General features: G+C 40.9%; 1 protein-coding gene across 4 annotated transcripts in view; it reads right to left on the bottom strand.

Annotated features, from left to right (window-relative positions):
• Nucleotides 1-3: 3 nt before the first annotated feature.
• zfyve16 (zinc finger, FYVE domain containing 16) overlaps nucleotides 4-13,629 on the bottom strand; it is a 41,827-nt gene continuing 28,201 nt past the window's right edge. For 3 of the 4 annotated variants that reach the window (XM_061927348.1, XM_061927347.1, XM_061927349.1), the window contains 9 exons: nucleotides 13,375-13,599; nucleotides 13,226-13,308; nucleotides 9,812-9,916; nucleotides 7,952-8,102; nucleotides 7,770-7,850; nucleotides 7,538-7,700; nucleotides 7,350-7,455; nucleotides 1,402-1,578; nucleotides 4-1,329 (listed from right to left, as the gene is read on the bottom strand). In XM_061927348.1, the coding sequence (XP_061783332.1) occupies nucleotides 1,171-1,329; nucleotides 1,402-1,578; nucleotides 7,350-7,455; nucleotides 7,538-7,700; nucleotides 7,770-7,850; nucleotides 7,952-8,102; nucleotides 9,812-9,916; nucleotides 13,226-13,308; nucleotides 13,375-13,599 (1,250 nt within the window). In that variant the 3' untranslated portion in view covers nucleotides 4-1,170. The remainder of the gene's footprint in view (nucleotides 1,330-1,401; nucleotides 1,579-7,349; nucleotides 7,456-7,537; nucleotides 7,701-7,769; nucleotides 7,851-7,951; nucleotides 8,103-9,811; nucleotides 9,917-13,225; nucleotides 13,309-13,374; nucleotides 13,600-13,629) is intronic. The other variant, XM_061927351.1, reaches the window with a different exon arrangement.

The raw sequence follows: 13,629 nt of genomic DNA, 5'->3' as shown, positions 1-13,629 counted from the left end.
AAGTTGGTGGTTTCAAACACTTTTATTATCTCTTCACATTTCAAATTTTTAAAGTCTTTTTGTCATTCTTTCCACCATGATATATTATATTTAGCTTTATTCTGGAATGAATCAGACATTTATTTCCTCCCGACGAATCCTTGTCAGCCTATCAAAAATATGAACTCTGCTTGTTGTTTTTCTTTAAGCTTTTTCACCAATGATTCCAAAAATAAATCTTCAATATTTAAAAAAAAAAAAAAAAAAAGAATCTATATGCATATTTTCAGAAGGTATGGACAAAAAAATAAGTTGAGATGAAGGAAAAAAAAAAAAAAGAAGAACTTTGGCCTGAAAGCTGGAACATGACGTGCATAAGCTTGGCGGAGCAGGTTGCATGGCGCTCCGCGGCGTGGTCTGCAAAAGATGCGACGCTGGTGACCGTGTGACTTTGAAGCTGCTACATTCAAGACAAACTTTTAGTGTACCATAAAAACATTTGCACCGTTTGTCTGCATGCTGAGGAACAGCAGCAGCCACAAAATGTTTGAAACAAATGTCACAAAATCCCCCAACATTCGCCATTTTTCCCCAATGTTGCCGCTGACTACGTTGTTTTTACGTGTAATGCCACTTGGTTCCCCACGGGGAGCCAGCGAGTCAGTCGTTTTGTAACCAACAACAAATAAAATGGTGGTTTTAGTTGCTTGCGATGAAAAGGGAGATTTTGTCACTTTTGAGCTAAGCCCTGAATGTAGTGCTTGAGTGAAAGTCATCGGGGAAGTCATTCATCTTGCAAAATGATCACATTCACTTTCGGGCCCGGATTCAAGCGTCAACGCTCCGGCGCTCCAGACAGTAGAATTCCATCAAAGGAGTTTGGGTCCAGCGTGACCTCGGGTAGTGTTTTCAAACATGTGCTCACCCACTCCTCAATGTGACAGTCGGAGGGACCCCGTTGGGTCCTGTGGAACATTCAGTAAGGCGCCGCCCCCAAGGAGGCCAGCAGGGGGGCCTTGAAGGCAGCATGGAGGGAAATGATGCTTTGAGATTTGGGCCTCATGTTGGGTCAGATAAAGCAGCTTTGGTGTTCCAAAGCCACCGCCCTCCAAAGGTTCCACTATGCCGTGTCGCCCTCTTGTGGGCGACTGCGTGTGCAACTACCTTGCCGGTCGTCGTAGTGTCCCGTTGTCATATACTGTGCGTGATGAAGAAGAGCAGCTCCATGTCCATTTGGGCCTGAGGCACACTGGCCCCGCCCCCGTGGATGACGGGGATCAGCGCGCTGTCCAGCTCGTTCATGTAGCGCTGAGCGAGGAGTCGCCCTCCACACCCTGCTTGGTACTCCACCTGTGAACACACACACACACACACACACACACATCAGCTACAACCGCACGCACGCCACCGCGAGCTCCTTACCATGTCGGCGCGTGTAGACACGCGGAGGCTGAGCGTGTTGATGCCGCTGGCGGTGAGAACGGCGAGATGGCGAGTCAAGGCGCCACACGCGGCCATCGCCATCTCTTTCTGGAAAACGCCGCAGGACGGCAGCACGGACGCCAGAGTGCAGTCCGGAGACGTAAGCTGGTAAAAAACCTGCGGGGACACTTGGGTCAGATCAGTCCTCACGAGTAACACGGACATATTTCTATGGGAACTGCACTTTTTTTGTGTTTTTAATTCTGACTGACATTCACAATCCTTACGTAAGACAAGAAAAGGTGTTTTTTCTTTTTTATGCATTCTAAATCGTAAATAAATGTTAGCAAAAGTCAGCTAACAATGGAGTCACTCTTTTCTGCCTATAAAACGCCTCCATCAAGGTTTTATCAACATGCTGTATTATGTAGTAATGCACATTCATATTAACGTGTAATATTGACATACAGGTAAAAGCCGGTAAATTAGAATATTTTGAAAAACTTGATTTATTTCAGTAATTGCATTCAAAAGGTGTAACTTGTACATTATATTTATTCATTGCACACAGACTGATGCATTCAAATGTTTATTTCATTTAATTTTGATGATTTGAAGTGGCAACAAATGAAAATCCAAAATTCCGTGTGTCACAAAATTAGAATATTACTTAAGGCTAATACAAAAAAGGGATTATTAGAAATGTTGGCCAACTGAAAAGTATGAAAATGAAAAATATGAGCATGTACAATACTCAATACTTGGTTGGAGTTCCTTTTGCCTCAATTACTGCGTTAATGCGGCGTGGCATGGAGTCGATGAGTTTCTGGCACTGCTCAGGTGTTATGAGAGTCCAGGTTGCTCTGATAGTGGCCTTCAGCTCTTCTGCGTTTTTGGGTCTGGCATTCTGCATCTTCCTTTTCACAATACCCCACAGATTTTCTATGGGGCTAAGGTCAGGGGAGTTGGCGGGCCAATTTAGAACAGAAATACCATGGTCCGTAAACCAGGCACGGGTAGATTTTGCGCTGTGTGCAGGCGCCAAGTCCTGTTGGAACTTGAAATCTCCATCTCCATAGAGCAGGTCAGCAGCAGGAAGCATGAAGTGCTCTAAAACTTGCTGGTAGACGGCTGCGTTGACCCTGGATCTCAGGAAACAGAGTGGACCGACACCAGCAGATGACATGGCACCCCAAACCATCACCCAACCATGCAAATTTTGCATTTCCTTTGGAAATCGAGGTCCCAGAGTCTGGAGGAAGACAGGAGAGGCACAGGATCCACGTTGCCTGAAGTCTAGTGTAAAGTTTCCACCATCAGTGATGGTTTGGGGTGCCATGTCATCTGCTGGTGTCGGTCCACTCTGTTTCCTGAGATCCAGGGTCAACGCAGCAGTCTACCAGCAAGTTTTAGAGCACTTCATGCTTATCCATATCGGTTTCAAAATTATCGGTATCAGTTTCAAAAGTAAAATGTACGACTTTTTTAAACGCCGCTGTGTACACGGACGTAGGGAGAAGTTCAGAGCACCAATAAACCTTAAAAGCGCTGCCTTTCCGTGCCGGCCCAATCACATAATATCTACGGCTTTTCACACACACAAGTGAATGCAAGGCATTAGTGGTCAACAGCCATACAGGTCATACTGAGGGTGGCCGTATAAACAACTTTAACACTGTTACACATATGCGCCACACTGTGAACCCACACCAAACAAGAATGACAGACACATTTCGGGAGAATATCCGCACCGTAACACAACATAAACACAACAGAACAAATACCCAGAACCCCTTGCAGCACTAACTCTTCCGGGACGCTACAATGTGTATGACCTGATTCTGATGACTTGCATGGATTGGAATCAGACAGTAGTGAAAACAACGACCACATTTTCAAATGTAGGAGAAAATAAGTCCTCCTTTCTGTCCAATACCACATGAAAGTGGTTGCGTTTTGTCATCTTATTTGTCCAGCTTCCATACTCCTTTTTATACACTTTACAAGAAACACATTGGCAGCAAACTCCGTAGCTTGCCAGCTTTCTGAGACTCTTATTTTGTTAGCGCAGGCAGGATGAAGCAGCGCTTTTATTGTGAAGACAGGAACTGCGCAGTCCTGCGCTCCCCCAACCCCGCCCACCTCAACCTCCCCATGCTCTCTCAGGGAGAGCATGTCCCAAATTCCAAGCTGCTGTTTTGAGGCATGTTAAAGAAAATAATGCACTTTGTGACTTCAATAATAAATATGGCAGTGCCATGTTGGCATTTTTTTCCATAACTTGAGTTGATTTATTTTGGAAAACCTTGTTACATTGTTTTAATGCATCCAGCGGGGGACATCACAACAAAATTAGGCATAATAATGTGTTTGTAGGAGCCTAAATGCTGTTTAAGTTCATTTACATTTTTATGGAAGGTGCTTTATGTTTATTCAGCCAAAATGGGACTATTTAATTTATTTGCATAATACGAAAATGTATATATTTGCATGCTTAGAATAGTTATAAGGTACACTTTATTTGTAATTATTACATTTGTCTAAATTTGATGATGTAACTCTTTGATTGCATATATGGCGGAAGGATCTGTGTGGTTGGTTGGTTTTTGGACAGAGTGCATTATGGGTAATGGCAGTCAGGTGCGGGGTAATTGAGCCACAGTTTTTTGACCTCACTCTTACTTTTTCTCACTCTTACTTTTTCTTAGTCTTGCTTTTTCTAACACATATTGTATCAAACTCTCTTTATTTTGCCATTCATTTGTTCCCACATCGTTATTGTTTTACGTTTTTGAATAATTAAGTGACAAGTAAACGATACAAAACGAAGAGGAGCGTCTGGAGTTTGTTTGTTGTTGCCGAAGCAAGCGGAGCCATGAGAAAGTAGAGGAGCGTCAAGCTAAAGGCTTCATTAGGAATCTACAGTGTTAGTTCCACGACTGTATATATCGGTATCGGTTGATATCGGAATCAGTAATTAAGAGTTGGACAATATCGGAATATCGGCAAAAAAGCCTTTATCGGACATCTCTAATCACAACATTCGACTTTCCCTTAAATACAAACGCTAATACTCATGGCAGACTTCATGACAACCAACAGAGACTACCAGAGGTGGGTAGAGTAGCCAGAAATTGTACTCAAGTAAGAGCACTGTTACTTTAGAGATTTATTACTCAAGTAAAAGTAATGAGTAGTCACCCAAATATTTACTTGAGTAAAAGTAAAAAGTATGTTGTGAAAAAACTACTCAAGTACTGAGTAACTGATGAGTAACATACACACTCATATATATATATATATATATATATATATATATATATATATATATATATATATATATATATATATACATACATATACATTGATATATACAGTATATCATTTATATGTATTTATTTTGCTGTTTTTGTTTACATGTTAAAGGTGTTTTAATGAATATACATGCATGTTTAACACAAAGATTCCTTTCTTTCGTGAAGACTAGAATATAAGTTGGTGTATTACCTGATTCTGATGACTTGCATTGATTGTAATCAGACAGTAGTGATGATAATGTCCACGTTTTCAAATGGAGGAGAAGAAAAGTTCCTCCTTTCTGTCTAATACCACATGAAAGTGGTGGGTTTTTGGCATCCTATTTGTCCAGCTTCCATATTCGTTTTTATACACTTTACAAGAAATATATTGGCGTCAAACTCCGTAGCTTGCTAGCTGGTTTGCGCTGGCTTTCGAAGACTCTTGTTTTGAAAGCGCAGGCGCGATGGAGCGGCACTTTTATTGTGAAGACAGGAACGTCCTCATGTGCGGTCAGTCTTGAGGCTTTTGACGGGATGTACGGTTGAAATAAAAAAGTATCTTTTTTCCTTCACACTTTTGATTGATTGATTGAAACTTTTATTAGTAGATTGCACAGTACAGTACATATTCCGTACAATTGACCACTAAATTGACCCCAATAAGTTTTTCAACTTGTTTAAGTCAGGTCATGTGACCACCTGTCTGTTTGATTGGTCCAACGTCACCAATGACTGCATCTGATTGGTGGAACGAAGTGAAACGTCACCAGTAAGGCAGGCACTTTGAAGGTCTGTCTGACAGACCAAAGCAAACAAAGCGTGCATTAACAGATCGATAAAAATTAGTAGCGAGTAGCGAGCTGAATGTAGATAAAAGTAGCGGAGTAAAAGTAGCGTTCCTTCTCTATAAATATACTTAAGTAAAAGTAAAAGTATGTTGCATTAAAACTACTCTTAGAAGTACAATTTATCCCAAAAGTTACTCAAGTAGATGTAACGGAGTAAATGTAGCGCGTTACTACCCACCTCTGGAGACTACTTTGGGACAAACAATGATCCAGTTTTAGCAGCTGTGTGCTAAACAGAGCCAACTTTAGTGAAACACTAAGCGTCATGTAGCAGTATTGCTTAGTGTTGAATAAGATACAGAACAATAAACGAGAAGAGGGCTTCTCTGCTTAGGCTGCTGCGCTCGTGACGGACAAGTGGAAGACGAATGGACGGATGGAGATGTAAATGGCGTATCGTTGGCCATATTTTATGACTTTGAATGCATGTGTTCTTGTTTTTCACATAGGGATTGTGTATGATAGGCAGAGGTGGGTAGTAACGCGCTACATTTACTCCGTTACATCTACTTGAGTAACTTTTGGGATAAATTGTACTTCTAAGAGTAGTTTTAATGCAACATACTTTTACTTTTACTTGAGTATATTTATAGAGAAGAAACGCTACTTTTACTCCGCTACTTTTATCTACATTCAGCTCGCTACTCGCTACTAATTTTTATCGAACTGTTAATGCACGCTTTGTTTTTTTGGTCTGTCAGACAGACCTTCAAAGTGCCTGCGTTTCAACAAATACAGTCACTGGTGACGTTTACTCCGTTCCACCAATCAGATGCAGTCACTGGTGACGTTGGACCAATCAAACAGAGCCAGGTGGTCACATGACCTGACTTAAACAAGTTGAAAAACTTATTGGGGTGTTACCATTTAGTGGTCAATTGTACGGAATATGTACTGTACTGTGCAATCTACTAATAAAAGTTTCAATCAATCAATCAAAAGTGTGAAGGAAAAAAGACCCTTTTTTATTTCAACCGTACATCCCGTCAAAAGCCTAAAGACTGACTGCACAGTTCCTGTCTTCACAATAAAAGTGCCGCTCCATCGCGCCTGCGCTTTCAAAACAAGAGTCTCCGAAAGCCAGCGCAAACAAGCTAGCAAGCTACGGAGTTTGCCGCCAATGTATTTCTTGTAAAGTGTATAAAAACGAATATGGAAGCTGGACAAATAAGATGCCAAAAACCAACCACTTTCATGTGGTATTAGACAGAAAGGAGGAACTTTTCTTCTCCTCCATTTGAAAACGTGGACGCTATCATCACTACTGTCTGATTACAATCAATGCAAGTCATCAGAATCAGGTAATACACCAACTTATATTCTTGTCTTCATGAAAGAAAGGAATCTATATGTGTTAAACATGCATGTATATTCATTAAAACACCTTTAACATGTAAACAAAAACGGCTAAATAAATATAAATTATATACTGTATATATATATGTGTATATATATATATATATATGTATATGTGTATATATATATATATATATATATATATATATATATATATATATATATATATATATATATATATATATATATATATATATATATGATATGTGTGTGTATGTTACTCATCAGTTACTCAGGACTTGAGTAGTTTTTTCACAACATACTTTTTACTTTTACTCAAGTAAATATTTGGGTGACTACTCCTTACTTTTACTTGAGTAATAAATCTCTAAAGTAACAGTACTCTTACTTGAGTACAATTTCTGGCTACTCTACCCACCTCTGATGATAGGCAACATTCCCCCCAAAAATGTCAGTTCCCCTTTAATATCAGTGAAGGCTTCACCTCAGAGCATCTGATGACATGACCATCACACTCAAACTCTGCATCCTGCTGCATTCTCGCACTCCACACGCCATCCAGACTTCGCCCGTCAACGCCGCTCGTCATCCTGTCCAGCAGATGACAACAGACTTCAAAGACATTAAAGTTCTTCCGATATGCGGCCATCTTTGCGGTGTCGTCCTTGTTACCCAGTGTTGACAGGTGGCGTCCAGTCAACCCAACGCACGGTGACATTTTCCCGGATTTCCCCGCCGTCTGTCTTCCCGCAGGCGATGTGGAAGTCGGTCTGTTCGCGCAGAGCCGTGCGCAGGGCGTCCATGGTCTCTGGAGGCATCTGGACCATGAGGCCATCTGTCAGGCCGTAACAAAGCAGGGTCAGCTGGCAGCGAGCGCCACAGAGAACAGAAACGCCTTCCTCACCTTCCACGATGCTGGACTTGGCGATGAACCCCGACGAGGCTTTAAGCGCGCCGTTGAAGACCACAAAGCTGGCCCCCGTCACTGCAAGAGCACAGGGAGCGGAGTTTCAATCACGTCGCCAAGAGCCACATCAGCTTTACTGCTGCGCCAAGTAAAGATGGAGGACCACTGATGGCGTCCACCTGTGCGTGTCTTGCCGGGCATGCTGCTGGCCTGCGTCTGGTAGCTCCCGTCTTCGTTCTGGACACACACCAGGTGGGAGTCGGCCTGCGAGCTGAAGCTGGCGCCGATGCTGATGACGTGCTCGTTGGAGCCGGTCACCACCTTCAGCATCTGGAAAACACGCAGAGCAAGGTCTTCCAAAACGCCAACATGGCCGACGACATAGTTTACCCCTGTGGTAAATTTTAAATGTGCTTTATAAATAAAGTTGATTTGATTTGATTTGATAGGACTCTATAAGACAGGGGTGCTCACACTTTTTCTGCAGGCGAGCTACTTTTCAATTGATCAAGTCGTGGGGATCTACCTCATTCATATATATAATTTATATTTACTTATTTATGAAATATATGTTTTTGTTAGTAAGTTAAAGGTGTTTAATGATAATGCAAGCATGTTTAACACATATACCGGTAGTTAATATTGTTAATAAATTAAAGGTGTTTAATGATAATGCAATCATGTTTAACACAAAGTTAATATTGTTAATAAATTATAGATGTTTAATGATCATACAAGCATGTTTAATACATATAGTTAATATTGTTAACAAGTTAAAGGTGTTTAAAGATAATGCAAGCATGTTTAATACATATAGTTAATATTGTTAACAAGTTAAAGGTGTTTAAAGATAATGCAAGCATGTTTAACACATATAGTTAATATTGTTAACAAGTTAAAGGTGTTTAATGATAATACAAGCATGTTTAACACATATAGTTAATATTGTTAATAAGTTAAAGGTGTTTAAAGATAATACAAGCATGTTTAACACATACAGTTAATATTGTTAATAAATTAAAGGTGTTTAATGATAATGCAATCATGTTTAACACAAAAGTTAATATTGTTAATAAATTATAGATGTTTAATGATCATACAAGCATGTTTAATACATATAGTTAATATTGTTAACAAGTTAAAGGTGTTTAAAGATAATGCAATCATGTTTAATACATATAGTTAATATTGTTAACAAGTTAAAGGTGTTTAAAGATAATGCAAGCATGTTTAATACATATAGTTAATATTATTAATAAGTTAAAGGTGTTTAAAGACAATACAAGCATGTTTAACACATATAGTTAATATTGTTAACAAGTTAAAGGTGTTTAATGATAATACAAGCATGTTTAACACATATAGTTAATATTGTTAATAAGTTAAAGGTGTTTAAAGATAATACAGGCATGTTTAACACATATAGATTCCTTTCTTTCATGAAGAGAAGAATATAAGTTGGTGTATTACCTGATTCTGATGACTTGCATTGATTGGAATCAGACAGTGCCGCATTTTCGAATGGAGGAGGAAAAAGTCCTCCTTTCTGTCCAATACCACATGAAAGTGGTTGGTTTTTGGCATCTTATTTGTCCAGCTTCCGTACTCCTTTGTATACACTTTACAAGAAATACATTGGCGGCAAACTCCGTAGCTTGCTAGCTTGTGCACGCCAGCTTTCCGAGACTCGTTTTGTTAGCGCAACTGTGCAGTCGGTCTTTGGAGTTTTGACGACAGGTACGGCGCCAGAGTCTGTTGAAATAAAGTGTTTCTCGCCTTCCGGTCGGTAATTTTAATGAGCTGGCAGCAGCCAGAGTCATCTCAGAAGACCCTCGGGTGCCGTGAATGTCAATCAAGTGACGTCATAGTGAAGATTTATGATCGCTCATTTTTAGGACTATTTTTTTAATGCCTGGCTGGTGCTCGACTGACACACCCTCCGAGATCGACCGGTAGCTCGCGATCGACGTAATGAGCACCCCTGCTATAAGACATTAGCTTGGCGTCCATGTGACTCGATGACAGACGGCATCTCACACCTCGTTAAAGCTGCTTTTTGGGACGTCGATGTAGCTGTGGCCCATCTCCATGTGGATCCTCAGACCCGCCACAGATGACAGACTGTACTGGTAGTTCCTCAGGTCCTTCAGGGCACAAAGTAGCAGGTTAGTTCTTGCTTTGTGTTTAGCAACTCGGGAGAGGCAGGATATGGCTTCAATTGGTATCGCCATGCAGGCTCCTACAATATTGATATGTATCCTGGTATATTATCTGGAGGGATGTAACAGTATCAAAATCTCACAGTACAATATTATCACGGTATTAAGGCAACGGTACGATATTACTGTGGTATATGTCCAAAGAAATGTCTTAAAAATGCCACAATGTGTAAACTGTATACTGTAATTGATCAAGGGTTGTCCCGATACCAATAATTTAGTACCGGCACCAAAATGTATATCGCTACTTTTCCAAATAAAGGGAACTACAAAACATTTCAATATTGGCTTTGTTTTAACAGAAAATCTTAAACTACATTAAACACTCAGTCAAAGAACAATTTTACAAGGGTAAAATATAAATTAAAAGGCATCGACCCTGAAGGGAACGTCTTCCCTGTGCTCCTCGACTACGGTCTGCACCGGACCGAACAGCAGGACACGTGTAACAACTACACTACTACCTGAATGGTACTTGTAAGAAACTAAAGTTTATTCGCCGCCATGGTTAGAAGGGGCTTTGCCCCGTGGAGGGACTTTAGCCGGTAGAGAGAATGCTACAGTGCGTTGAGGTTGCGTTCGTTCGCTTGTCGCTGTCAAATTTGCAGGACAGAGTGAGAATGTGTCAACAACATCAGGGTTTCCCGCAGCGCTTTGTTGTTAAGGCGGCCGCCTTAACAACAAAGAGCCACCGCCTAAACTAAAGTCTTAACAAGCTGCTGCGCTTAGTTCTGCCTTAATCATTAGTAATGTAGCAGCCTAGTTTTGAATGGCAGGCAATATAACATTTACATAATACAAATCAACTACAGGCTTCCCAAATGCTGTAATAAATTAAGCATGATGAGTTGAACATATGTCAGCATGTGGCCCCACTTTTAACTCTTTTTTTCAAACGCTTATTGCAAACGCTTACTTACAGTAAGTCATTAATTTGACTTATTAAGTCATAATTTTGACATTATTTTGTTTTAGTAAATTAGTAAGTCAAAATATTGACTTACATAGTCCTAATAATGACATACTTAGTATCTCAGGTAACTAGGACTGTTTTGTGTATTGTTTTTACTTTACGGAAAACATATCGAGATATATATCGTATATCGGCATTCAGCATATGGAGCGGAAAACACAACTAAAAATTGTAGGCTTCTTCACGCGACGAAGTCGGCCTACTTCACCACAGTTTGTAGTCTATTGCCCCCCCAGGCTCTGGTGGCAGCGATGACATGGAGACGTGATGGCGACAGGCCGAGTTACGCTGTTCCTTACACCCACCCACCCCATACCTGCCAACTTTTGAAATCAGAAAAACCTAGTAGCCAGGGTCCAGGGGCCGCAGGCCCCGGTAGGTCCAGGACAAGGTCCTGGTGGGGGGTTCAGGCTTCGCCCCCCGACGCAAAATGATTATTAGCATTCAGACAGGTTAAAATGTTGCTAAAACCATCACTTTTCTATCAGTCACAGTGACTTTTCAAAACAAAAATATTACAGCAAAAATCATATGGGTTGATTGACATGTTTATTCTGTAAGCTAACTTCAATAGTTTGAAATTATTTTGACAGTTAATGCCAGTTATCCTGTCAACCTTACACAAGACTTCAATTTGTTAATTGAAAGTATAAACAGTATAAACACTTTTTACAGTAAACAAATGGTAAAACAGTACTAAACAATTCCATAAAAAAAAAAATTGGTGTCATTATTAACTTTCTGTCCAAGCTTGTATAATCTACTGCCTTGTTCAATTGTAAAAAATATTCTGTGCCTAAAATTCACATTTCTATCACAATTATCATACTGTAAACATGGTAAGCTAACTTCATTAAAATTAATAGTCCTGTCAATAGCATGGAATTACAATTCAAATGTAGTTTTTTTGTAAGCCTTTCAAAAGAATTCAAAATATGAAAAATTAATGAAAATTAATTTAAGCCATCAGACACTTGAAAAGTGGCACATCACATCTCTAATGTAATCATTTTAACTTTTCAACAGGAATAGCACTGCAAAAATATTAAGGACATACTTCTGTATTTTGGTAGTTATGCTGTCAACATTTAACAAGATTTCTTCAACTTGGACTTCCATCCATCCATTTTCTACCGCTTATTCCCTTTTGGGGTCGCGGGGGGCGCTGGAGCCTATCTCAGCTACAATCGGGCGGAAGGCGGGGTACACCCTGGACAAGTCGCCACCTCATCGCAGGGCCAACACAGATAGACAGACAACATTCACACTCACATTCACACACTAGGGCCAATTTAGTGTTGCCAATCAACTTATCCCCAGGTGCATGTCTTTGGAGGTGGGAGGAAGCCGGAGTACCCGGAGGGAACCCACGCAGTCACGGGGAGAACATGCAAACTCCACACAGAAAGATCCCGAGCCCGGGATTGAACCCAAGACTACTCAGGACCTTCGTATTGTGAGGCAGATGCACTAACCCCTCTGCCACCGTGAAGCCCAACTTGGACTTGAAAGCATAGATAGTATAAACACTTTTAACAGTATAACAGTACTAAACAATTCCAATAGATAACATTGGTGTCATTACCTTTTTGTGGCTAAAATCCGAAAAACGTTGAAAGTTTTCCACTTGTATCGCTAGCAACGGCATTAGACTTGTGTTCTTTTGTCCCAACGTGGTCTTTTACATCGCTAATTCCTCCATGTCCGATCGAAAAATCTTGTCTGCACAAGGTGCAATTCGCGTAGTTTTCACCCTTTTTGGAACGGATAATTATTCCCGGATAGGCTTTTGAATATTCTTCACGGAATGACTGCAGTTTTCTTTTCGGTTTAAGACTCGTTTGCGATTTTTCTCCGGCTGATTCCATGATCGTTCGCTCGTTTGGAAACAATGGCAACAGGTGCCTCGTGCTTGGCAGCGGTGCTATAAATAGCCTCGCGCATTTAAAAAAAAAAAATTTTTTTAATTAATGAAAAACCGTATTTTTTATCACTGCAACCGTAACCCGGAATAGGTTGATGAAAACCGTACTAATTACGGGAAAACCGGAGTAGTTGGCAGGTATGCCACCCCTTTCCCCGGTCCCCTCCCCCTGGAGAGTCACCACCTGGACTAACACATTTTCTGGGGGAAATACTGAACATGATAGTATTAAAAGCTCCATCGTTCATATCACGCAACCCTACTGCTACCTAACTTTATTTGTGCTGTCATGTGATCAGCCGCTGTAAATGTTAATATTGTGCATACTGTGACTTACAGCCAGTAAGTTCATGATGGTGTGTCCGGTCTCTCGATACACCGACTGACGAAAACGCACACTAACGGGTGTTGTGGGGTACACTGCAAAGGAGCACAGAGGTTATTGGACATAACCACGGCAACTAAAAAGGTTGCAGAGACACTGACCGCTGTATTCAGAACCAAGCCGTAGAAGCAGCCTGAGGGGGAAGACTTTGGCCCAGGGAACCTCCAGCTTCTGAATCAGAAGGCCGAAGAGGAAGGGCTGTGTGGGGAGAGTGAGGTCCTCCAGAGGCTGACAAGTTGGAGAGAAGAAGAGCATTCCGGCATGTTCTTTACTGCCCAGGAAACTGCTGGTGAAAGTCACGTTGTCCATCTCCTCCACAAACTTGCCTGTGAGAAGACATCATGAGCGCACGTGGT

The sequence above is a fragment of the Nerophis lumbriciformis genome, linkage group LG32 (genome assembly GCF_033978685.3).
Source record: "Nerophis lumbriciformis linkage group LG32, RoL_Nlum_v2.1, whole genome shotgun sequence".
Classification (NCBI taxonomy): domain Eukaryota; kingdom Metazoa; phylum Chordata; class Actinopteri; order Syngnathiformes; family Syngnathidae; genus Nerophis; species Nerophis lumbriciformis.
Note: the sequence above shows the minus strand (reverse complement) of the source record. Positions and strands in the feature narration are given on the sequence as shown.